Genomic DNA, 23565 nt, shown 5'->3' with positions numbered 1-23565 from the left:
GCGTTAACATGAAATAGCTTATTATTATTTTAAAATGAATTCATGAAAAAATATTTTTTAAATTTCTCAGTTTTAATTACAAATATGGTAAGTACCAATAGCTATAACCCATATAAGCAAAAGCACTTTGAGGTCCTTAATAATTTTTTAAGAGTGTAAAGAGGTCCTGACCAAGAAATTCAAGAACCGCTGGTTTAGGCAGTTGTTGGGGGTTTATGCAGGTGGGACTGGGAGCAGTAGAGAGTGTTCGGGCTTAAGTTACAGGCAGGGCATCCCCACCTCCTGCCTGTGAGATATTGGGCTAAGCCCACCCTCACTCTTTGAGCCTCATTTTCCTCCTCTCTAATGAAACTCTAATGAAACTAAGAAAGTCGTGTCTCTCTCATGGGAAAATCAAAGGAAAAAATGGGCTAAAGGCACCCAGCACAAAATAAGTGCAGGGCATGTCAGCCAATTTGCTGCTTCTTGCCTCTCTCCTCTGGGGCTGTTCTAGTCTTCTCCCTGGCTGGCCCCATGGCTCCTTGTCCTCCCCGATGACTTCTGTAAGGCAGCACCAACACAATGCTGCTCTGCTCGCCCACAGCTGCCTCAGCTCTAACAAAGCCCGCCTCCCCCAGGCCAGCGACACTCACCTCCAAGCCAGGGGCCCCTGGTGGTCCCATGGGTCCCTCGTCTCCCTAGAGTCAGGGAAGACACAAGAGAGGAAAAAAGAAGAAAGTTAATCTGGGGGGCTCTCAGATGATTTGTCCTATAAGGAGGGAAAGGGGTGAACAAAGGAGAGCCCCTCCTGCACAAACAGGGCACCTGGCCCACCCACCCAGCCCTGCCAGGGCAGAGGCTCCACGGGCCATGGCCTAGAGGCGGGGCCACACAATGACTTTTGGGCAAATGGGGCCCCTGTATCATCTGAACGTGATCAGCACAGGTTCATGACTGCGCTGGCAGGAAAGTAAAACCCCATCATGTGCTGTGGGGAATACAGCCTCAGCCTGCTGCCCAACGATATAGGCTGGATTCTGAGCTGTCATTTACTCACTGGCAGACCTTAGCCTCGATGTGCCTCAGTGTCCCCATCTGTAAAATGGTGTAGAGTGGAGAAGATCACCCTTAACTATGATGACTGGTTTACAGTGAGTTGCTAGAGGACAGTGATGATGCCTTGTTTTATTTGAAACCACCGCCCAAGCATCACTTAGGATGTCGCACACATGGGGTGTCTAACGGGTGTTTGGTGAAGGAGAAAAGGGAGGAGGCCAGGAGAGAGGGGAGAAATGAATAAGTGAATGAGTATGAGAATGAATGAACAAATGAGTGAGTGAATGAATTAATAAATTCCTGTGCTAGTGCCATATAAAGGGCTTTCTTGAATTGTAATGTGGTGTAGACAGATGCATGTGACTGATGGTCTCTTTCCCTCCTCTCCCCTCCCCTCCTGCTTCTGGACCACAGGGACTCTCCAGACCCTCCCGAAGGCCCAGGCAGCCTCCAAGCTGGCCCCTTCTGGCATGCCAGACCTGACCAAGGGACTCCCTCTGGAGCCAACCCCCGCCCCTCTCCCCCCAGCTTCCAGGAAACGGTCCCACGTGTCTGCTCCCAGAGCCAGTGCTGGGGCTGGCATTCCGCCAGACCCAGAACCAGTCCTGAGAAGGGATCCATGTCAGCAGGATGTCTGCCTGTGGTCGTGGTGAGTCCCAGCCTCCTGCCCCTCTCCCAGGACTACGTGTCGGAGTGGCTCTAGGTTCTGGGGCACGGTAGGTGGCGGAGGGGGTGCTAGGGAGGGCCACATGTATGGAGCAAAGCTGGTGCCAGCCCGTGGACTGCTGGACAGCCCTCCAGCTGGTGCTCCAACAGACCTATAGGGACAGCTGCATCCCGGCCGTGGATCCCCTTCATCACCCATGCATGAGTTAATGAGCAAACCTTCACTTTGCAGTTACTAGCTGTGCAACCTTGTGCAAGTGATGTCATCCTCTGGGGCCCCGGCCCTATCCTGAGAGCACAGAAGTTAGCAGCATAGGGCCTATACCGTGGGCTTGGGGCTCAAACAGGCCTCAGTTTGAGCCCTGACTCTGCCTGCTGCTAACTATGGGACCTGAAGGAGCCTTGTCACTTCTCTCAGCCTCGTTGGTCTCACCTGTAAAATGCAGCTGACAATCCTACCCTCCCAGAGAAATGCCTTGATAAATTGCTACTGTGAGCATGAGCAGTGCCAATGGCTCTGAGAGAGAAAGCCACAGGGCAGTGGGGGAGCAGTGGAGGGAGGGGTGGGCTATTCTGCTAGGCCAGAGTAGAGGGGGCCCCTGGGAGGGCCACAGGGGTAGGCGGTAAAGGATGAGCTACAGGGCATGTCTGAGGCAGCCCTGGGCTATGTCCTGGCTGAGGGGTCCCTACCCCAAGCTCAGGCCTCCAGGACCAAAACTGAGGGTATCCCAGGCTGGAGGCTGTGTTCAGGCCAAGATGAGCATTGGGCAGGGAGGCAGGCAGGGGAATGAGCAGAGGGCAAGGCCAGACGGTCTCACCTCTGGCCCCAGCTGCCCCCGAGGTCCCGGCAGGCCTCGAGCTCCGGGCTTACCCTGGAGAGAAGGGGACAAAAAAGTTCTCAGAGGTGGCACCTCCATTGCCATCATGGGCTGGCAAGACTCCCCCTACTTCCAAGCCAGCCGTTGAGGCCTGTGATCTCCAGAGCACTGTCCGATTCTTCACCTGGAGCAACCCTGGGCAGGTACTCACCTTTGTGCCTTCTGGGCCATTGTCCCCAGGGGGACCAATGTCTCCAGGGAATCCCTGAGGGGAAGCAGAGAGAATGGTCACCCACAGGGGCTGTGAAGGGAAGTGTGAAGAGTCGAGGTCTGGAAGCTGGATTGACCTGGGCTTCTATCTGGGATGGGAACCTGGGTGGGTCAATTAACCACCTGGACCCTGACTCCCCAGTTCCAAATGTGGATCACAGTACCAGCACTTACCTCTCGGAGTTGCTAAGAGAATTAAATGAGAACGTGCAAGAAAGTACTTAGGACAGGAACAGGCACGTGCAAAGGCGTCTAACCCAGAATTTCCGGACTTATGTGGCCACTGGGAAGCAGTTACAGGGGTGCAGAGACTATGTTCCCCTTAGCCCAGGAGGAGGCCGGGCAGGGCCTGGGCAGCCCCAGTACAACCACCCCCCTGCCAGAGAAGTCTCATCCTCTGACTCAGGGAACCTGCAACTACAATTATTTTCTGCATTGGCTGTGACCTTGAAATGCTTGGGAAGCACAGATCTAATCAATCCCACTCCTATCATAAGCCTAAATCCCCTCCCCTCCTGGCCAAGCATGATGGACTCCGCCCATACCACCATTACGAGCTTGCTACCTCCTGCCGAGGTCTGGTTGGATGATTATATGGTAGAAAGTTCTTCCTGATATGGAGCAAATCTCCTTCCTTGTCCCTCAACATCCTCATGCTGTCCCTCAGGGCCTTACAGAGCACAGGGGATCCCTCTTCACAATAGCCTTTGCACAATTTGGAGAATGGTCACCCTATCCCCAGAAGCCTGCCCTTCTTCATCCTTTCTCCACTTGTTGTCAAGTGCCCAGGGCCCCTCGGTCTGGCTGCTTCTGTTGGTGGCTGTCTTTCTGAGAGTGGGATCAGCAGGGTGTGGTATGACAGCACAGGCCAGTATGGGGCAGCCCCTTCCTTATTTTAGGTGCTATGCCTCTGTTAATCCAGCCTAGAACCTCAATGGCTTTTGGGGCAGCCCTACTACTCTCCGTTTCCTGCCAGCTAGAAACTAGAGTCCTTGTGTCCAAAATACACCCCCTCACCCCGCTTTGCCTTCATAAATTGGCTTTTCTTTCTTTCTTTCTTTTTTGTCCTTTTAATAATTTCTGTTAAATCCCAACCCAGATACCCTCTCGCCCTTCTCACCAGCAAAGCAAAAACAGCCCGGAATTTGGTGCTAATACAGAAGTCAAAATTTTTTTCTACAAGATGGTAGGCTCAAAATCCTGTTCTGCCACCAACTCAGTGTGTGACCCCAGGCAAGCTCCTCAGCCTCTCCGGGCCTCAGCTTCCTCATCTGTAAAATGGTGCCCATAACACCCCCCTTTTGGGGCTCGTGTGAGGCTCGAATGCAACAGTGTGAGGAAAGCCCTCTTTGTTCAATGTCAGGCCCACCCAAAATGATGTAGGGTCCTGTGTCCTGGGAAAGCAAGTCTGCCTGGGGTGGGTCCATCCCCAGTGAGAACATGGCTGTGGGGGATGCTGATCGTGTTCTGTGCGCACACACATCTGGCCCACTGAGGAGTGAAAGAGATAATTCAGCCCCAGCTGAACTGGGAATGATCTCTGGGAAAGGAGGCAGAGAACCAAGGAAGGCACTGACATGCTCTTCAGCTTTTGTCTTCAGCTGAGCAGAGCCATCTCCTGGACATCAAGTCAGCCAATCAAACCAGAACAGAAAGACAGGAGAGGCAGATCCCAGGTTTGTCCAGGGACCCAGGGCAGAGCCAAGGTAGGCCTTATTCCCTACCAACTAGCAGAGTGACTCTGAGGAGGTCACTGCTCTGCTCTGTGACTCAGTTTCCTTGTCCACATTTCCCTCACACAGTTATGGTAGCAACTCAACAAGTTCTCATCCCTAAGATACCACACAGGCTCCTGGCACCCAGAGGTACCTAATGAGTGTGAGTGAGCATGCTTTCCTCTCCCTCACTGGCCAGACTGCTGGGAAACTCAGACTCACAGTGACAGAGGAGGGAATCAGGGCCATGGAAGAGAGGCCAACTCCATTTGTCTAAAGATAGGACTGTGTTGAGGCCAAAGTCAACACAGTGGAAAGTCCGAACTCGTAGCTTTCAGGAAACATTCTCTTATCCATCTGGGTGATACCAGGAGTGATCTTTGGAAGAGCCCAGAAAAGCCGGCAGAGCCAGACTTTCATTTCAGATGCAGAGACCTCACGGGCAAGCAAAGCCTGGAGGCCAGGGAGTGGTGGTGGGGGGGGGCTGGGGGCTATGGCTGGGGCTGTCGTAGACCTGCAGGACGGCCTTGGTGCTGATGACCTGAGGACTACAGCCCTGGTTCCTGCTCAGCCCAGTTCTCCAACACAGAGTCCCTGTGTGAAAGAGAGAGGGACAAGGAGAGCACATCGGCTCTCCAGGGAGCTGCTGCCGCACCCCATGGCTCCAGAGCTCCACTCTGTGGTGAGGGGTGGGGGAGCTCTAGCTCAGGGCCCAGGCAGTAGAGCCCAGAGGGCTTTCCTAACAGTTTTTCTGGAAACTGGGAAAGTGGCAGAGGTCCCACAAGGTTGGAGAGGGACTCTGAGGCTGCTTCTTGTCCTCACTGCCTTCAAAAGTCCCTGGGTAAACTGGAAGGGGCGGAGGCCGAAGAGGGATGATTGCTAATCTAGGAATTTCTCTCTCATCTCTCACTTGCTGTGTGACCTCTGGCAAGCCCTTCCCCTTCTCTGAGTCTCAGTTTCCCAAGGACTACACCCTATGCAGGCTACAGCCAGACAGAAATAGGGCATCACATACCTCGGGTCCAGGGGGCCCAGGAAACCCAAGAGATCCTTTGTCTCCAACTCTGCCCTATAGAGGAGATTATAAGGGGTGGATAAGTGAGGACCCACCAACTTCTTAGATTATTCCCCTGACTGGGTGGTTGGAAAAGTTTAGGAGGTATATGGATGAAATCCGCCTAGACACATGGAAGGAGCTATTGTCCAAACCCTGCCTCCACAGCTTCCTAGCCACGGGATCCTGGCGAGTCACTTCACCTTGAGGACCCTCAGCTTCCTCATCTATAAAATGGGAACAATAATAATTCCCTAAAACTCCTGGGGTTGTTGCCAGTCTTTGATATAGTACAGGAAGGGTCTGAAACATACGGTAACAATAAATAAATGACACCCACTGCTATTATTAATAACATTACTATTGTTCATGCGGAGCCCTGGTAGCAAAGTGATAAAGAGCTCGGCTGCTAACCAAAAGGTGGGCAGTTCAAATCCACCAGCCACTCTTTAGAAACCCGTGGGGCAGTTCTACTTTGGCCCTTGGGGTCGCAATGAGTCGGAAACAACTCAATGGCACCTAACAACAAAAACAAATTGTTTATAAGGCATTAAAAGCCAAAAAAACAAAACCACTAGCTGTGAAGTGGACTCTGGTTCATGGTGACCCCGCGTGTTGCAGAGCGCAACTGAGTCCCATAGGATTTTCAAGGCTGCGACCTTTCAGAAGCAGAGCAACAGGTCTTTCTTCCGAGGCACCTCTGGGCAAGTTCAAGCCGACAAACATTCGGTAAGTAGTCGAGCACTTAATGATTTACGCCACCCACAGACCCCTTTACAAGGCATTAGGAACCTAGATTCCCACCAGAGCTCTGCCACTGACTGAAGGCTGTCTATGGTGCTGGGCCCCAGGGTCCTCCTCTGTAAAACAGGGGGCTCACCATACCTGTCCTGCTCGGCTTGCCCCTCAGGGCTGGCGCAGAAGGAAATGAGGTCCTGGGTGTGAAGGTGCCCCCAACTGCCTTCCACAACCATGTGGAAAAGGTGAGATTAGGGGTGTCAGAGGAGGTACTTACCGGAGGCCCTGGCTTCCCCCGTGCACCTGGGAACCCTGGCAACCCCTGGCTTCCCTGGAAAAGATCCAGAGCAGGCTAGAGTTAGGGAGGGACAGTCACTGGCCAGGTGAGTAGCTGCCATCCTCCCAGCCAGCCCGAGGCCTGGAGAACAGCCACCTTTGTGGACAAGGAGCTCTCCCCTTACTTTCCCCACTTGCAGCCTTGTGGGCTGGGACCTAGAGATGCAGAGGTGAAACCAGCAGCCCCCGATAGGTAGTCCTGGAACCCAGGGCCCTTGGGTTCCAAGCAGACAGCCTTTATGCTCAAGAATTCTGGAGCAGGGACCCAGTAGAAGCAGCAAGGTCTACATGGCTTGTTACAAAGCAGGAGACACTGAGGTTGGGTCAGGATGGCCAGCAGGAGAAAGGGAGGGGGAAGAAGCAGAACTGGCCAACATCTGGGCCTCATTGACCGGCTGGGCGAGGGCCAGATGTGGCTACATGATGCCAGACACAGGCAAAGAGGAGCCAGCCTCAATAGGCTCATGGTAGGGCGTGGAAAGTCAAGGCCGTCCTGGTCCATCCCCTCAGGCAGTCAGTCAGTTAGTAAGACCCATTGCTCACTCACTGCACAAGCAGACCCTAAATACCTGCTGCTCCAAGCAGGACCCTGAGCCAAGCTCCATCAGGGCAGGATGGGGCCCTGCCCTCAGGGAACTCAGTATCTAGTAAGGGGCTGAGTTGTGAGCACAAGTCCCATAAATCAAGGGAGAAAGGTGGTCCCATAAGAGAGGGAGAAACATGCAGCTCAGGGTGCCTAGAAAGGAAAATGGGCACTCCCCAGTCAGGGGCAGGAAATGGCATCTGGGCAGGGTCCTGAAATACGGGCAAGATTGATTCGTGCGGTGAAGGCGGTAGAAGCCGAGGCAGCAAGGATGCAAAGCCCTGGAGGTAGGGTGGGCAGTTGAGTGGGGTTAAAGTGCAGGGATGTAAATGGGGGAGGGCAGAGGAAGAGGCAGAAGGGTACTGAGGGTCAGAGCGAGGAGCCAGGTCTTCATTCTGGGAGCACTTGGGAGCCATAGATGGTTTATGAGCACAGAGCAGAACTGTGCCCTGAGAAGAGCAATTCCGCACAGTGGGGAAGATAAACTGAGAGAGAAGAGATTGGAGCCTGGAAATTCGTTAGGAGGCCATGGCAAAGTCCAGGTAAGAGATGGCCAGAGAGTACGCTGAGGATGGAGAAGACAGGGCTGTTTGAAAGGGAACCATCTCACAGGTGGTTCCTGGCTCATGACATGCCGGGAAGGAAGCCAGGGTCGGGAAAACAGAAGAACAGGGGCAGGGGCAAGAATCAGGTGCACTTACCTTGTCTCCTTGGAATCCGGGGTCTCCTGACACACCTGGAACCCCTTGTTCACCCTAAATGCACACCAGTAAAGAAGGTTACAATGGATACAAGAGTGGGCTCCAGAAGACTCCCCAGCATCCAGACCCACTGACAAGGGTACAGCATTGCCGAGGCTGTTCCCAAAATCCATCTAACCAGCAACACCCTTGTTAAGAGTTAAGGGCAGGCCACTAGCGCAGGCCACTGGGGACCTTTGGGGTGGGGGGCAGACCCAGGGGGGTGGTTATAAGCTAGCCTATCTGTGGACCTGCCTGGGGTTGCTCATATGGCTGAAAACTGCACTATCGGAAGATAAACCAGCCAGTGTCACCTGCCCTTTCCTGGAGAACTGACACTGGGTCAAACTATGTCTTGATCCTTCAACCTCTTCATCCTCAACTGATGTTGTCACACAGGGGTGGTGCAGCCTGGGCAACTGCCCCTTGCTCGATGGGCCCACACCACTGTGGCTTCTGAGTACTTTCTGCCTCCCGACACTTTTCATCACCAGGCTGTGAGCCCTCACTTTTCCTTCTGTTGGAATTTCTGTGCCTGCAATCGATCAGCTTCAGTTTCCTTCTCATTACTTGCTTTTAATCAGTGGTAGCATGAGAAATGAAGTCCCTGGGTGGTGTAAATGGTTAACGTGCTTCCACTGCTAACTGAAAGGTTGGAGGTTCGAGCCCACCTAGAGGTGCCTTGGAAGAAAGGCTTGGCAATTCACTTTCAAAAAATCAGCCATCCAAAACCCTTTGGGGTAGTTCTCTGACACACATGCAGTTGCCATGAGTCAGATGGTACTGGTAACATGAGAAACCAGATAGCCCGCTTGTTAAGCCTACATGTAAACAATGAGTAATAACCTAATCTGGAGTGTAGGGCTGAGTGTTTCTTCTCTAAGACAAAGTTTATTGCACAGACTTGGTGGCACTGACCCTGACTGTTGGAGGCCTGTTCTGCTCCCTCCGTGTTTTTAGCCATGTTTTGCTCGGCTGAGATCACCAAAAAGTGAGCTGTCGCAGAAACAGATCAGGACATGCTTCCCTGAGGGCCAGGACCATCTCTCACAGCCCTCACCACTTCCAGCTTTCCATCTACATTGGACATTACCGACAGTCTGCCGGCCTAGGACTCAGGAAATATCCACAGCCCTGGCAGCAGGAGGAAGAGGGGAGAAAAGCCCCCGAAGAATGGAGAATCTTAGAGACCCTGCGTTGGACAGCTGAGGCCATGACCCAGCAGGAGAACTTCCTCAGTAGAACAAAAGCCAGAATTCACTTACTCTGGGTTTTCCAGTTTGGAAAATCCTGTACAATATCCCGGAGTTTGGGGAAATAAGGAACTTTTTTTTTTTAACATCTAAAGGAGGAGTGAGGGGGGTAACATTTCTTTTAAAAGGAAGTTGTAAAAGCCACCTAAGAAATCAGGAGAATTGATTTGGAGAGAGCTGGGCCTGGAGCAGGAGCCTGGTTCCAGAATGCGCCTCAGTGTTGGGAGCGGAGGGAGCCAAGTGGTTGTAAGTGGGGCCACGGCCAGGCTGGGTCATGGAAAATCTGGGATCCCAGGTAGGAGCAACCATGGAACATGAAGGGCTGGTCTTGTCATCCAGGAGAGGATGAGGGGGCCGATCAGAAATCGCTACCCTCAGCCCTTAACATTAATACCCCTCCCCACCCAAAGGAGCAGAAATGAGACTCTTTTTTTTTTCCCCGAAGACTTCCTTGATTTTCCTAAAAACTACGGGCAGGAAAATAATTTCCTCCTTTCTTTCCCCCCCCTTTTCCAGAGCTTTTACATCTCCCTCTGTCCCCAGCCCCACCTGTCAGCAAGCCAGCTGAGTTCTATGTAACACATTTATTTCCATGTTCCTGAGGAAACAGGGAGCTGGAGGCCAGCTCTGCAGAGGGGCCTATAAAAAGCTCCCTGCTACACTCGCATTTTCCCCAATTTCCTTTCTTTCTCCCTTGTCCATGACTTCAACCTTTCCAGAGCACCAATGTCTCAGGAATAAACAGGTAGCTGTGGGGAAACCCCTGCCTCCAACAGAAAGCCCCTTAATCTAGAGAGGGGAGGGACATGGAAGGGGGAACAGCCAGTGGGGCAGAGCCAGAGCGCCCAAGCTTGAATGGGGAAGGCAGAGATGCCTTCCTGTAGGCAGGGTCCCAGCAGGACAACCGGAGACAGAAGAGTTGGCAATAGATGGAGAAAGGGCTGGGATTAGCATTGTGCCCTCTGGCTACTTGGGGGTGCGGAATGGATAAAACATTCTGGGTGTGTCAGATTTAGCTTAACAATTACAATTTTCTAACAGTCTAGAGTCCTGGATTGGTTCCCCCAATAAATCACCCAGTTTATTTTGGCAAATCTCTTCCCTCTTTGGGTCTCAGTTTCCCCATCTCTGAGATGAAGATACTGGAGGAAGTGACCTCTGAGGGTCTCATCAGTTCTGGCCTTGTGACCGCAGTTCTGCTTCGAAGTTGAGGTCTCCGGCGCCAGGTGGCTGAGTTTGAACCCTGACACTGGACTTACCAGCTGTGTGGCCTGGGGTATACGTACTTCCTATCTCATTGGGGGGTGGGAGTTTGGAGGATTACGGTTCATCCATGCAGAACCCTCAGGATGCAGCTTGGAGTGGTGCCTGGTACCATTACTCAGGCTTGAGGAAGAGGCAGAGCCGCCTGAAGACAAGTGCCTAAGTAGCTTCCATGCCCGCAGGCCTCTTGTGGATATTTGGGCTGCTGTCCCAGAGCCCTCCCAGGAGTTCTTGGGGCAAAACACCCCTTTGGGGTTCCCAGTTTGTCAAGAGACTGAGGAGGGAGTGGTGAAGACGACCCATGCCTTTGTCCCTCAGGCCTGGCACAACCCGGGCCAGATGCTGTGCCACCCAGGCTCCCGGGTCCCAACTACCCACCTCTGACTCGGTTGGTTTAGCGCTGGGTGAGAAAGGCAGCAAGAGTTCAGCAGCAGGGCTGTGCAGGGGACATGCGGCAAGTGTGCCCAACCCCTAATGGCAGCTGGGAGGAGGCCCAGACTAGTAGCTCAGAGGCCCGTCCTGGGTTTCCTATTGCATTTTCAGATCACGCACTCATTGGAGTTGGTTCCAAATTCCAAAGCAGGACAGTTTATGTGGATTTTCATACCTGCCCCAGAGCTCATCATCTCAGTGCCCCCAACTTCTGTGGTCCCTGGCTTTGGCCTCAAAATCCTGGCGCTGGCCAGGACTGGATTCAGAGACATGCCTCGCCTTACCCTCCACCCTTGCCCCAACTGCCCCGCCCCCCCATGCTCTCTGTGCCAAGGTCTGCGTGCCCGAGAGCCCTCTGCTGAGTCTCCACCCAGAGTAACAAGGAAGAGGCCAGGGAGCACAGGTGTAAGGATAATGCAGACCAAGGGGGAGGCAGGAGTGCAGGGGAGTGGGTCCCCTGGCAAGAATCCAGCAGCAGCAGCAGCAGCAGCGGCGTTGAGGCAGAGAGAGGGCTTACATGCAGATAAAACACAGTGCAATAAGGGAGTATTCAGATCACCTTATCACCTTTCAGTCCGGGTTCCCCCATGTTTCCCATCAGTCCCTGCAAGACAAATGCCAGAGTCCAGCTGTGAGGGAGGCTGTAAGCCACAGAAGCCGGGAACCCGGGTAAACCCACTGATCCCTCAGTCCCAGGTCACTGTAAATGGGGACTATAACCCCTATCTCATAGACCAGTGGAGTGGATGGAAGGAGCTCTGAGACAAGGCAGTTGACTAGTAAACCACAATATTCTGGAAAAATCCAAGGGAAGGGGGTGCTGATAGGGAGAGACAGGCTTGCTGAGCCACATCACATGCATATTGGCCAAATTGTGTCATCCCCAGAGCGTGGCCCTAGCAGTTTTAGCCTCTTCTCCTCCTGTATGCCCATCGAACTCAGGGATGTTCTGAGATCACTGGTTCTCCGTTACAGCTGTCTATGTCCCTGGCCATCTCCTGGACTTTCAGTGCCCTGAGACCCAGAACCACTTGGGACTCTGGCCCAGCTTCCACCCCACCACCCCTCTGGGCATCCTCCCTCCCACCACCCACGTTGTCTAAGGTACAATAGCCTTCCTTCTGGACTGAAATGGGTCAGTGAGTGCCTACCCAAATTACGGGATGGCCCTTATTTACCTTCATGCCCTTGGGTCCTGGGTAACCAATTGGACCCAACAATCCCAAGTCGCCCTGGGAAGAGAAAGAAAAGGGAAACAGTGAGAGGTGGCCCACTGGAGACTGGCTGGAGAGGAATGATCCCTAAAGTCCCTGGGGCTGGGCTTTCAAGGACGCAACACCGCTGCCTTTACACTGGAATTAGGGATGTTCCTCATTCTGTTTACCTCCACCGAAGTGCTGGAATCAATTTCCCGTGAATCCTTCCCCAAGTTCATTTCCTGATTGGTGTTCCCTCCCCTCCCCTCCACCACCACATACATAGCACTTCTTCCTACCCTGTATTAGACTGGAGTCCCTTGCTAGCTCGGCATTACTCTGAGCTTTCCAGTTGTCTCCTTTGAACCTCAGTGTCCCCATCTGTAATATGAGGACAATGATCCCTCCACTCTAGAGGTGCTAAACCCACTGCTGTCGCGTCCATTCCGACTCATAGTGACCCTACAGAACAGAGTAGAACTGCCCCATAGAGTTTCCAAGGAGCACCTGGTGGATTCAAACTGCTGACCTCTTGGTTAGCAGCCGTAGCACTTAATCACTACGCCACGAGGGTTTCCCTAGAGGTGCTGCAAGGGCTAAATAAGGCATAAAAAGTGCCCTTGATTCCTCTAGCTAAGGGAAGAGGAGGCACTTTCTGCTTCCCGGAAACTCAGTCATCTTTCTGGAGGACAATGAGGAGGTGGGCTTCCAATCCCAGAACACCTGAGTTGGAGATGGACAATTAGGATGCTGAGATCAGCTGGTAGACCTGATTCACAGGTGGGAGACCCAGCTTCTTCAAAGGCAGGCACAGTGGCATTCTAGGCCCTGGGCAGCCAAGTCCCTTCACAGGGAGCTCCTCAGCAAGGGCTGCTGAAAGGCCAGAAGTCAACGCACCAGGGTGGGACAGAGGCAGGCCCCCAGTCTCACTGTCACCTCTGCTACTCGCTGAGTCATTTGGGGGGAGCCTTTCTGTGGAAGCCCTGGTGGCATACGGATTAAGAGCTATGGCTGCTAACCAAAAGGTCAGCAGTTTGAATCTACCAGGTGCTCCCTGGAAACCCTATGGGGCAGTTCTAGTCAGACCTATAGACTCAATGGCAACGGGTTTGGTTTTTGTTTGGTTTAATCTCTCTGTGCCTCGGTTTTCTCATCTAATAAATAGGAATTACTATTCCCATGTACCTCCTAGCATGGTTTCGAGGTATAATTGACTTAATGTGTATAACTCATTGCCATCAATTCCAACTCATAGCAACCCTATAGGACAGAGTAGAACTGCCCCATAGGGCTTCCAAGGCTGTAATCTTTAGGGGATAGACTGCCACATCTTTCTCCCAAGAAGCAGCTGGTGGGTTCAAACTGCCAACCCTTCGGGTAGCAGGCGAGCACTTAACCACTGTGCCACCGGGGCTCCTTTAACTGACTAACATGTATAAAGCACTTGGCAATGTCTGCAGGCATTTTGGGTTGTCACAACTTGGGGGCAGGGTTCTAGAGGCCAGGGATTTGCAAAATATCCTACAATGTGTGGGCCATCCCCCTACTACAAAGAATTATCCAGCCCAAAATGTCAATAGGGCCAAGGCTGAGAAACTCTGGCTGAGAGTGAAGAAGTGACTGAATTTTCTCCAAACATACCCACCACCTGTCCCTCAAATCTCACTTCCTGCCCACCCCTATCACTAGCCGCCGCCCCCCGCCCAGCAAAGCCCTAACGTAGAGCCCACACCCAGAGAAAGGGAGACCCTGAGGATACTCTCTTTTCTCGCTTTTCCATACTCTGGGACTGATCCAAATGTCAGCTCCTGTGTGACCTCAAACAATGTACTTGACCTCTCTGGGCCTCCGTTTCCCACTTCTCCGAGTCAGGCTACATAGAGGTTTCTGGTGAAGGCTCAGAGGTCAGAACACAGCACTCAGAGAGAAGCATGTGAGCAACAGTGGCTGCCCCAGGTAACCAGGCTGCAGAAAGGAGACTCAAGTTCCTGTCTGAGCTGCCTGGAGACGTCGCAGAGGGAGGCTGAGTTGAGAATGAAAAACCACATTCCTGTCTGGCTCCTGCAGAAGAGGCAGGGTAGTGGAATGCCCGTGGGGAATCAGGGAAGGTGCGGAGCTCACAGACTATCTGCTCACAGACTAGGGCTTGGCCTGGTGGAGGCACTGCTAATGCTCATTCCCCTACCCTACCCTCATGGAGACCTAGTCACGCAAATGGTTAAGCGCTCGGCTGCTAACCAAAAGTTTGGTGGTTCGAACCTACCCAGCAGCTCCACTGGAAAAAGACCTGGGGAACTGCTCCCATAAAAGATTACAGCCAACAAAATCCTATGGGGCAGTTCTACTCTGTCACATGGGGCCTCCATGGGTCAAAATTGACTGGATAGCACCTAACAACAGCACCCCATCCTCACTCCCACCCCTCATCTCCTGTCCCTCACCAGCAGCTACCCCTGGCCTTGTCCTTTGCCATGGACAAGGATATGTGACCTTGGGGAAAATACTTCCCCTCTCCAGGCCTCAGAATTCTCCCTGATTAGGTTCAACAAAGCCTTCTAGTTGAGTCTCTGTTAAGAAATCCTGCTTTCAGTTCCCATTAATTGATTTTTCTCATTGAGAAAGTAACCTGTCAGTTTAACAGGGAATAATAATAATACAGGCATCACTAGCTGTGGGCACTGTGCTAAGCACTTCACAGGCCTCCACTCAGTTATGCCTCCAACAACCCAAAAAGATCGGTTCTGTTACTACCCCCATCGTGTAGATGAGGAAACTGAGGCTCCAAGAGGTTAGGGCTTGAGCAAAGTCCTACAGCCAAGGGCAGAGCTGGGTTTCAAACCAGGCAGGCTGTCTCCAGAGCTTCTGGCAATACTGAAGTCATGCTTGGAGAGAAGGGAGGGAAAAGGGGTGAGGAAGCCAAGATTCCTGGCCAGGAGGGGCTAGAGTCCAAAGGAAAAGATCGTCCTTCAGAGTTACATTTAAACAGATCATTTGGTTGTTGCTTCTCTCCCCGTCTCTTTGCCTGGATGCAGGGAGTGAGGGGCGGCCCACCCAGAGTTCCCTGTGGTGTGCAAATAAACAGTGTAGGCTCTTCTGGAATGGGGGGGGGGTGCCTGGGCCATGGCAACCAAGGGCCAGCCGGCAGCCCCAAGAACGCAGGCTCCTTCTTAACCACTCCAGGCCTGAAGGAGGCTTGTCGTATGGGGGCAGGATACAGTACAGGGTTGACTAACTCCTGTGGGGTACCACAGGGGCTGTGGGGAGCCACAGAAAAGCCTCACACCTCCCCCACACGACCATGCTCACTCAGCTGCCTCTGCAGGCCTCTCAGACAGGTCTTTGTATGGTGGGGGACAGGATCTGTGAAAAAGGGGCCCCTGGCTGTGGGGACATGCTCAGGGAAGATCTTCCCCATGTTGGTCCACCCCCGCCTCACCAGAGTACAAAAGCATCTGAGGAGTAACACAGAAAACTCCAAGCTACCTTCCGCCAGCTCAGCTCAGAGGCTCTGTCCGCTCCACGCTGGACAGCTCTCATGGGCAGCGTGGCCACGAGACACACAGAATGTCATGTCACCACAAGAAAGAATAATTAACAATGCCTGAATTTGGACCTTGTTCACATTTTCCTACGCTCCCAGGCACTGTTCTCCATACTTTGCCCTTCGTCTTGTTCACTCCCACCAAGAACAAAGTCAACCACAGCTGTGGCCATTTGAAGAGCACCTACTGTGTGCTGGACACTACAGTAGATACTTGGAGGCATTATTCTGTCCAGTCTTCATTAAAAAGAGCTGAACTTTGAGAGGTCACACTGTGCCAGGGGTGGTGCTAGCTGCTGGGACACTCACCAACTCCTCATAGCAACTTTGAGAGGTCGACGCTATTATTAGCCCCATTGCATTTTAAAGATGAGGAAACTGAGGCTTAGAGAGAGGTAAAGTAACTTGCCCAAGATTAAGCAACGAGTAGGGGGTAGTAGAACGAACAAATCCATCTTGGAAGAAATACAGCCAGTGTTCCTTGGAAGCAAGGATGGCGAGGCTTGGTCTCACATACTTTGGACATGTTTTCAGGAAGGACCAGTCCCTGGAGAAGGACATCATGCTTGGTAAGGTAGAGGTGTCAGCGAAAAAGAGAAAACCTTCAACGAGATGGATTGACACAGTGGCTGCAACAATGGGCTCAAACATACCAATAATTGCGAGGATGGTACAGGATTGGGCAGTGTTTCTTTCCTTGTACACTGTACAGTGTTTCTTTCATTGTAAACGAAACCAACTCAATGGCACCTAAAACAACAGGGAGCAGAGGCAGGACCCAAACCCAGGTCTGTCTTTTTGTCTGGTCTACAGACCATGCTCACAAGCTCTGGATTGACTTTGTTTACTCCAATCAAAGGAGCGAAGTTGCCTTTCCCTGTCACTATCACTCATGAGTAGCGGGCATGAGGACAGACTTGAAATTCAGAAATAGGCATGAGTTCCACTCCTCTGGCATATGGCAGCAGGCATCCAGGCCAGGGTTTTCCAGGCATCCCTCAAAGAAGACATAAGGTGCCCATCTTCCCAGTGGAGATGCTCATAGGGTCCTCCTTGCTCACACATGTCTTACCTTCCTGCCTGGTGTTCCTTGTTAGCTGTGACATACTCAACGACCAACGCACCCCTGGACCCTTCTCAAGCTGTTTCCTACACCTGGTATGCTCTGCCCTTCACTCGTATTGTTAATGTCTATTTGTCCTTCTGCCAGCAACTCCAACATCATTTCCCTGACCCCACAGACCCATGTCCCTGCTGTCAGATCTCAGTGCTCCCTGCCTATCCACACTGAAGATCATTTATGTGTGTACCTAGGTGGTAGTGGCCTGTCCCACCACCAGGCTGAGGGCAGGTGCCAGGTCTACTGTGCCCCCTTCTGTGACCCCGGAACCTAGCACAAGGCCTGGCCCAGAGGAGGTGCCCAATAAAAGTGGCTCAATTAACGTGTGGAAAAGAAACCTGCACATTCGTACTGACAAATCCTCTAGGGAAAGTCTTGCTGCAATGTTTCCTGGACTCAGCTTTGAAAGCAACAAAGCCTCTTTCCGGAAACTCCAATACAGGGTTAGCGACTCAGGAATGGGGACCTGGGGTGCGTGGCCAGTCCTGGATCCTGAGTGGATAAGTACCATCTCTTACCCCTGAATAGTCCCTGGCACTGCTGTTCCATGCTCTTATGCACCACTGTCACTGTTGAGCACAGAAGTCTTGCAGAGCAGGTGACGTGGTGCAGTGGTGAAGAACATGAGCTATGGAGATAGCCCTGAGTCCAACTTACTGCTGTGTGACTCTGGGCAGGTGTTTCAACCTCTCTGAGCCTCAGCTTCCTTAATTGTAGGATGATGACATTGCCTCTACCCTCAGAGGGTTGTTGGGGCAACTAAATACTTAGCACAGGGCCTGGCACACAAGGGTTCACCAAAAGTCAGTTACGGGGTTCATTGACCTGCTTTATAGACAAGAAAACAAAAGTCGGACGATCATTTACTGGCATAATCAGGTTGACTAGTCCACTATACCCCACGCACTGGGTTTTGGCCAGATCACGTGCTTTTGGGTCTCATTAAATGGAGGAGCCAAAATTCCCTCTGTGTCACTCAGCATAAAAAAGACAGAAATCTTCTTTGTTGGGCAGATTCTGGAATCAGGGAGTTTTCTTGAGGGTCAGCCAAAGAAAGGGTTTCAGTTACACAAACGGGGCTGTATTGAGGCAGTCTCACCTCGAAGGCTGGAGATGAGCCACTGGCAGCTTACTGAGATTGAGGAGCACACAGACCTGAGCCCCAAGTCCAATGCTTCCACTCCCCAGCCGGTGACATCAAGCCACAGCTTTCCTGCCCTGGGGCACTGCCACCCACCTCGAGTATCATGGGATTTCTGCAGCCTAATGCATGTGAAGCACACACAGAGCAGAGAGACGCTTTATAAATGTTAGTCTGTTCTCTCTCGCCCTTCCTCCTGGCTGTAAGGACCGCGGGGATCAGGGACTGTCCGGTTTTAGTCTGCATGCAAATTGTTTCAGCTGACTAGACAGAAGGCCCTGAATAAATGTGAATTTCCACTAAAATGATTATCAATACATGGAATTCCCATTTGCTCAGCTAAAAACCCACATCCTCTGGAAAACCATAGGTGACTCATGTTCTCTCTTCCCCTTTAGCTCCTGGTTAGAAAATTCCTTTCTTCTGCAACTCTTCAGGGAGGCCAATTTTTCCCCAGGCACAGAAGCTGCTGTTCCCAAGACTCCAGAGTGGGAGTGGATGGCTTGTGTGGGAGGGGGCTCTCACTTGGGGAGCAGTGACAAGTTGGCAGGCTCAGATCCAGCCCTGTGACTCCTGGGGGTGAGGAAAAGGGTGCTCCACCTTAGCAGCAAAGGGAATTTAAAACCAGGGGGGAAGAGAGGCAGAAAAGCACCAGAGAAGGAAACAGGGCACGATGGAAACATAAGGCTGGGCAGGAAGCTCTTTGGAAAGGGGCTTCACACACAAGCTCAGGGTCTGAGAAATGCAGGAAGGACCAGGGCTCTGTCCCAAGCTCAGGCCCCTCAGATGTGGGGCATGGAGAGGAGTGCCCTAGATTAGGAGTTGGGAGCCACAGCCCCTGATTATGCCTCCATCCTCTTCTGCCTTGTGTGTGACCTTGGTCAAGGGCTTCAGTTTTCCTGTCTGTTAAATGGGATTCTCTTAAAAGACACTGTGAATAGGACTGCCAGATTTAGCAACTAAAAATATAGGACGCCCAGTTACATTTGAATTTCAAATAAACAACGAACACTATTTTAGTATAAACATGTTCTAAATGTTGCATCTGAAATTCAAACTTGCCTGAGCATCTTGTATTTTAGCTGGCAACCCTAACTGTGGAGAGCAAAGGAGAACACAGCGGGGAAAGAGCTTTATATAGAGTCAGGAAGACCAAGGGCTGGAATGGCATAGTATGAGTCTCCAGAATCTGGTTTATTCAGCCAACCAATATCCTTGCCCCTTCCAACACCTAACCCAGTGGATGCCAGGACAGTGACAAACAGGATCATGTGCCAAGGAGGACAGCCAGAATATGTTAACATCCCTGCAGGAAAGCTTTGGGGCCTGGGATTGTGTAGCCTGAAAAGGGGAGCCTTAGGAAGCACAGACAATGACCATCTTCACACCTCAGACAGATTCTCCCGGGGGCCAGCAGGCAGTGAAGCTGACTTGAGCTGAGTATACAGACAAACACTGAACAATGAGAGCTCTGTTAAAACTACTGGCCTGCCACAGGGGGTGGGAGTTTCTAAACCCCAGAGGTATTCAAAGAGGAGTTTAATGACCACCTGACTAAGATGCTCCAGAGGGGTTCCTGCTGGGCTTAGGGAGGGTAGAAGACTTCTGATGTCCCTAAAAACTCAGATTCCGTAACTCTCGTTTCAGATACTGGGAGTCCCCAACTTACAACAGCGTTCTATTTCGACGTCTTGGTCGTAAGTCAGTTCTGACATAAGTCGAGTACCTCATTTTAAAAAAAATTTTCATTATTATTGCCTTTTATTATCAGTATCTTTAAATCCAATCTTTATTTGTCTTTGAGGGTTGGCATAAGAATGATAACATCAGTAAATTATATGCTGCAACACTGTATGTAGTAGATATTTCTAAGAATAAGATGTACAAAAAAAAAAAAGCTTGTGGTCATAAGTGCAGTTTGTCATAACTGGAGTATGTCGTAAGCCAGGGACTACCTGTATTTCTTTTTCCAAACATCTAGGTCAGTGCCTTTTGCCAAAAAAGATGCTCAGCAAAGACCTGTTGAATGGACATCAGGGATGTCAAATGTTTGACTCATGTGTTGGCACTCCCCCATCCCAAGCCAAGGCAGACATCAATAATCAACTGCAGCACTCTCTCCCACTAAGTTCCAAAGAGACTTCGAAATCTTTCTCAATTCAGCAATCCAGACAGCTACTACCAGGCATAAAATATCCCATGTGTGTTTGTGTGCGTATATAATAATAACGTCATTATTATTATAATTAATATTTCTTGAGTGCTTACTATGTACTAGGTACTTTACATGCATTAATTCATCTAAATCCTCATCATGACCCTCCAAGTTTGGTAATAATATTATCCTCATTTTACAGATGAAGAAGTTGAGGCACAGGAAGGTTAATAAATTTGCTCAGAATTGCAGTTAAATGGGTGGTAGGAGTTGGATTTGAACCCACGAGGTCTGATTCCAGGGACTATCTTCTTAACCACTTGAACACACTGGACTGCGTGTCTGTGGTCCTAACAAGAGTGGGTACAACGATTCCACTTTACAGAGGGGGTCTCCAAGTCTCAGGGAAGTGAGTCCACTAACTGAAGATCACAGAGCCAGGTGGGGAGAAGACCAGGATTTGGACACAGGTTGATCTGTTCCTTCTCCACTGGTCAGCCCCATCCCAACATGCCTAAGTAGGAGCAGACTGCCACTGGGGGCCTCTGAGTCTTCTTTCAGGCTGGCATGCCCTGAGCAATGGGGCCCCACAACTCCCTAGGGCCTTCTGCAGCCTCCCTCTGAGCTGTATTTCTCAGTGAAGTTGGCTGGCGTGCCCAAAGCTGGCAGCCCCATTTGTCAATACAGAGTGACAACTTGTATCCCTCCACCATCCCTGACTCAAACCCCATGAGGAATGAGCTAGAGGCCAGGGCAGAGGGGGCATCAGACTCAAGGGAAAGTTCCCAGAGTCATTTCCCAGGCACTGGTCTCTTATTGGCACCTCGGCTTCAGCCCTGAGGTTCAGCCCTGGTTTTAGCTTTTAAGAACCACATCATAAACCTGACCCCGGCCTAGATGAAGTGAGCGGTCAGATCACCTCCCACCTATCTCTGTACAGGATTTACTGAGTCCCGGGCATTTCAGGGAGCAATAACAATAATTAATTTTAAAATATCTCCCATTAATTGAGCAGTCACTAAGTGCTAGAACCTGTGCCAAGGACGGTACAAGCGATGCCTCATTGAATCTTCTACTATTATCCCCATTTTACAGCGAGGAAACTGAGACTCAGGAAGGCAAACTGACTTGCCCCAGGTCACAAAGCAGAGCTGTGACTTGAGCCCAGGAGGTCCGGCTTCAAAGTCAGTGCTCTGAGGAAAGGGGTGGAGAAGGTTGCCCAATGTGGCCCAGAGCCTCAGCATCTCTGCAGGCTACTACCTTCCTCCGGACCTCACCTGTGGAATGGGCATGCCATCGCCCACAGACCTCCTTGCACAGCAACGGCCCGGCAGCAGGTGTGAAAGTACACTTGCAGTCTAATGTTCCATGCTCCCATTCCCATTTTAAGTAATGAGGAAATAGCCTCAGAGAAGGCAAGGAGCCCAGCTGAGGCCACACAGCAGGTTTTCCTCCCACGGCCCCTGCCCAGGCCAGTCTGTCTGGCTTCTCGAGCCTCTCCTGGGGTTTGAGGAAAGAGGGGCCTTTTCAGCCTCCCCTGTGGGACCAGTTGCTTGCTTTCCATGCCCAGGTTCCACCCCAGTCCCCTGGTGCATGCGCGTGTGTACTCACAATGAGGCCGGGGACTCCTGAAGGCCCTGGCAGGCCCAGTTCTCCCTGCAAATAGATAGAAATCAAGGTGGTTACTGCCTCAACTGAGGCCCAGCCTAACCCTGTCTCCCTCTGGGGCCCCTCCCTGTATACCATCCTCCATGCCGGCAGCCAGCAGGATCTTTGGGAGCTGACTGGGCCTTGTTCCTGACCACAGGCTCCAGGTGACCCTCCTGAGCCTGGCCTTCCAGTCTCAAGGGTCTGCTCAGACCTCATCGCCTGCAGCTCACCACCACGGGCCTCTCTGGCAGCCACCTCCCCTCAGCAGACCTGGAACCCCCCCACGTCTCCTGGAAGGCAGGCAGCAGCTACCGACAGTGGTTAGCTCCATGCAGGGCACACCGTAGCTGCACCATGGGTTTGGACAAGACCTTTCCCACTTTACTTTCCCAGCTTTACACATCTGCAAAATGGGGAGGTCGGACGTCTACATCTAATACCTTCCGATTGTAGGTCTGAAAGAATGGGTAGAATCCCAATCCTGACAATAACGGTGTCGATGCCAGGCACTGTGAAGGGCGCTTGACCTGGACAATCTTATTTCACCCTCTCTTTGGAGATGGGAAAACCAAGAGGTTAGTGGTTTGCTTAAGGTCACATGCAAGCAAACAGCATAAAGGCGAGGGCGAGAGCCACTAGGCCAGCCTCCCTCCTCCCTCCTCAGCCAGTGGCGGGTGGGCCTTGGGGAATTTGCACCACCATCACCTGCCCACCCCAGGTCCTCAGGTTTCTCCTTCCAGGGCCTCCAAGATGCTAAGAGGAGTTCTTGGCTGGAGTCAGGAGACACGGTTCTAGGTCAGCTCTGCCACCATGATACTGTGTGGCAGAGGGCAAGTTGATTTACCCCTCTGAATCTCAGTTTCCTCATCTCTATAAATGGGCCCTCCATTGCTCATATTGAGGAGGTAAAAGAGAGGTGGAGGAGTTTGGGTCAAGTTCAAAATGCAACAGTGTGAATAAAAATAGGGGCTCTAGAAATGGTGATTATCAGTGACAGTTGCCACCATCCTCCCAGGGGATTTATCTTCTTCCAGCTGGTCCATCAGCCCCAAGAGGGAAACAGGGAGGTGAGAAAGAGTCTCGGCTTTAAAGCCAGGAAGTCCTAGTGGCACAATAGTTAAGCACTCAGCTGCTAACCAAAAGGTCGGCAGTTTGAACCCACCAGCCACTCCTCAGGAAAAAAGGTCTGGCATTCGTCTCCTGTAAAGATTACAGCCTAGGAAACCCTACAGGGAAGTTCTGTTCTGTCCTATAGGGTCACTATGAGTTGGGATCGACTGAACAGCACACAATAACAACAAAGCTCAGAGAAAGGAGTGATTTGCACAAGGTCACTCAGCAGCTTTGTGGCAGAGCCAGAACCAGATGTCAGGTCTCCAGTCCTTTTTCTGTTCTTCTAGGTTGTAAGTATAAAAATATGCTGGCTTTTCCCCCAAAGAAACTTCCAGAATGATATCAGATATTGTGATGGTTAGTCCAATAAATGATATTGGACAGGATCTGGTTTCCCACCTCCACGCCTCGGCTGATGCTCTTCTCTCTACCTGGAATGTCCCCTCACTTCCTACTCATCCCAGTTCCAGTGCCGCCCTTCCCAGGAGCCTTCCCTGCTTGCTCCTCCCTCAGCACCCAAGACCTCTTTGCTCCTGCCCTTCTCACTGTGGCTTGTGCTATGGACTAGGGAGACAGTTCATGAACTCCTGAGGGCAGTGGCTGGGTACCCTTATTACCTACTATCTATAACAGCTCTGCCCACTGAACAGTTAGTGTGGGCCAAGCCCCTGCCCCACCTTCTCTCATTTCATTCTCATGGTGCTTGAGGCTGGCATTCTGACCCCCATTTACAGAGAAGGAAACTG

The 23565-nt window shown here is 51.7% G+C and overlaps 1 protein-coding gene across 7 annotated transcripts in view; it reads right to left on the bottom strand.

The window, feature by feature from the left end:
- COL27A1 (collagen type XXVII alpha 1 chain) overlaps window positions 1–23565 on the bottom strand; it is a 167206-nt gene that overhangs the window by 78791 nt on the left and 64850 nt on the right. For 6 of the 7 annotated variants that reach the window (XM_049895041.1, XM_049895040.1, XM_049895043.1 and 3 more), the window contains 9 exons: window positions 21668–21712; window positions 12082–12135; window positions 11463–11507; window positions 7917–7970; window positions 6574–6627; window positions 5520–5573; window positions 2731–2784; window positions 2520–2573; window positions 633–677 (listed from right to left, as the gene is read on the bottom strand). In XM_049895041.1, the coding sequence (XP_049750998.1) occupies window positions 633–677; window positions 2520–2573; window positions 2731–2784; window positions 5520–5573; window positions 6574–6627; window positions 7917–7970; window positions 11463–11507; window positions 12082–12135; window positions 21668–21712 (459 nt within the window). The remainder of the gene's footprint in view (window positions 1–632; window positions 678–2519; window positions 2574–2730; window positions 2785–5519; window positions 5574–6573; window positions 6628–7916; window positions 7971–11462; window positions 11508–12081; window positions 12136–21667; window positions 21713–23565) is intronic. The other variant, XM_049895044.1, reaches the window with a different exon arrangement.

Source organism: Elephas maximus, chromosome 9 (genome assembly GCF_024166365.1).
Source record: "Elephas maximus indicus isolate mEleMax1 chromosome 9, mEleMax1 primary haplotype, whole genome shotgun sequence".
Classification (NCBI taxonomy): Eukaryota; Metazoa; Chordata; class Mammalia; order Proboscidea; family Elephantidae; genus Elephas; species Elephas maximus.
The sequence above is the reverse complement of the archived record's forward strand: the minus strand, read 5'-3'. Positions and strand labels throughout refer to the sequence as shown.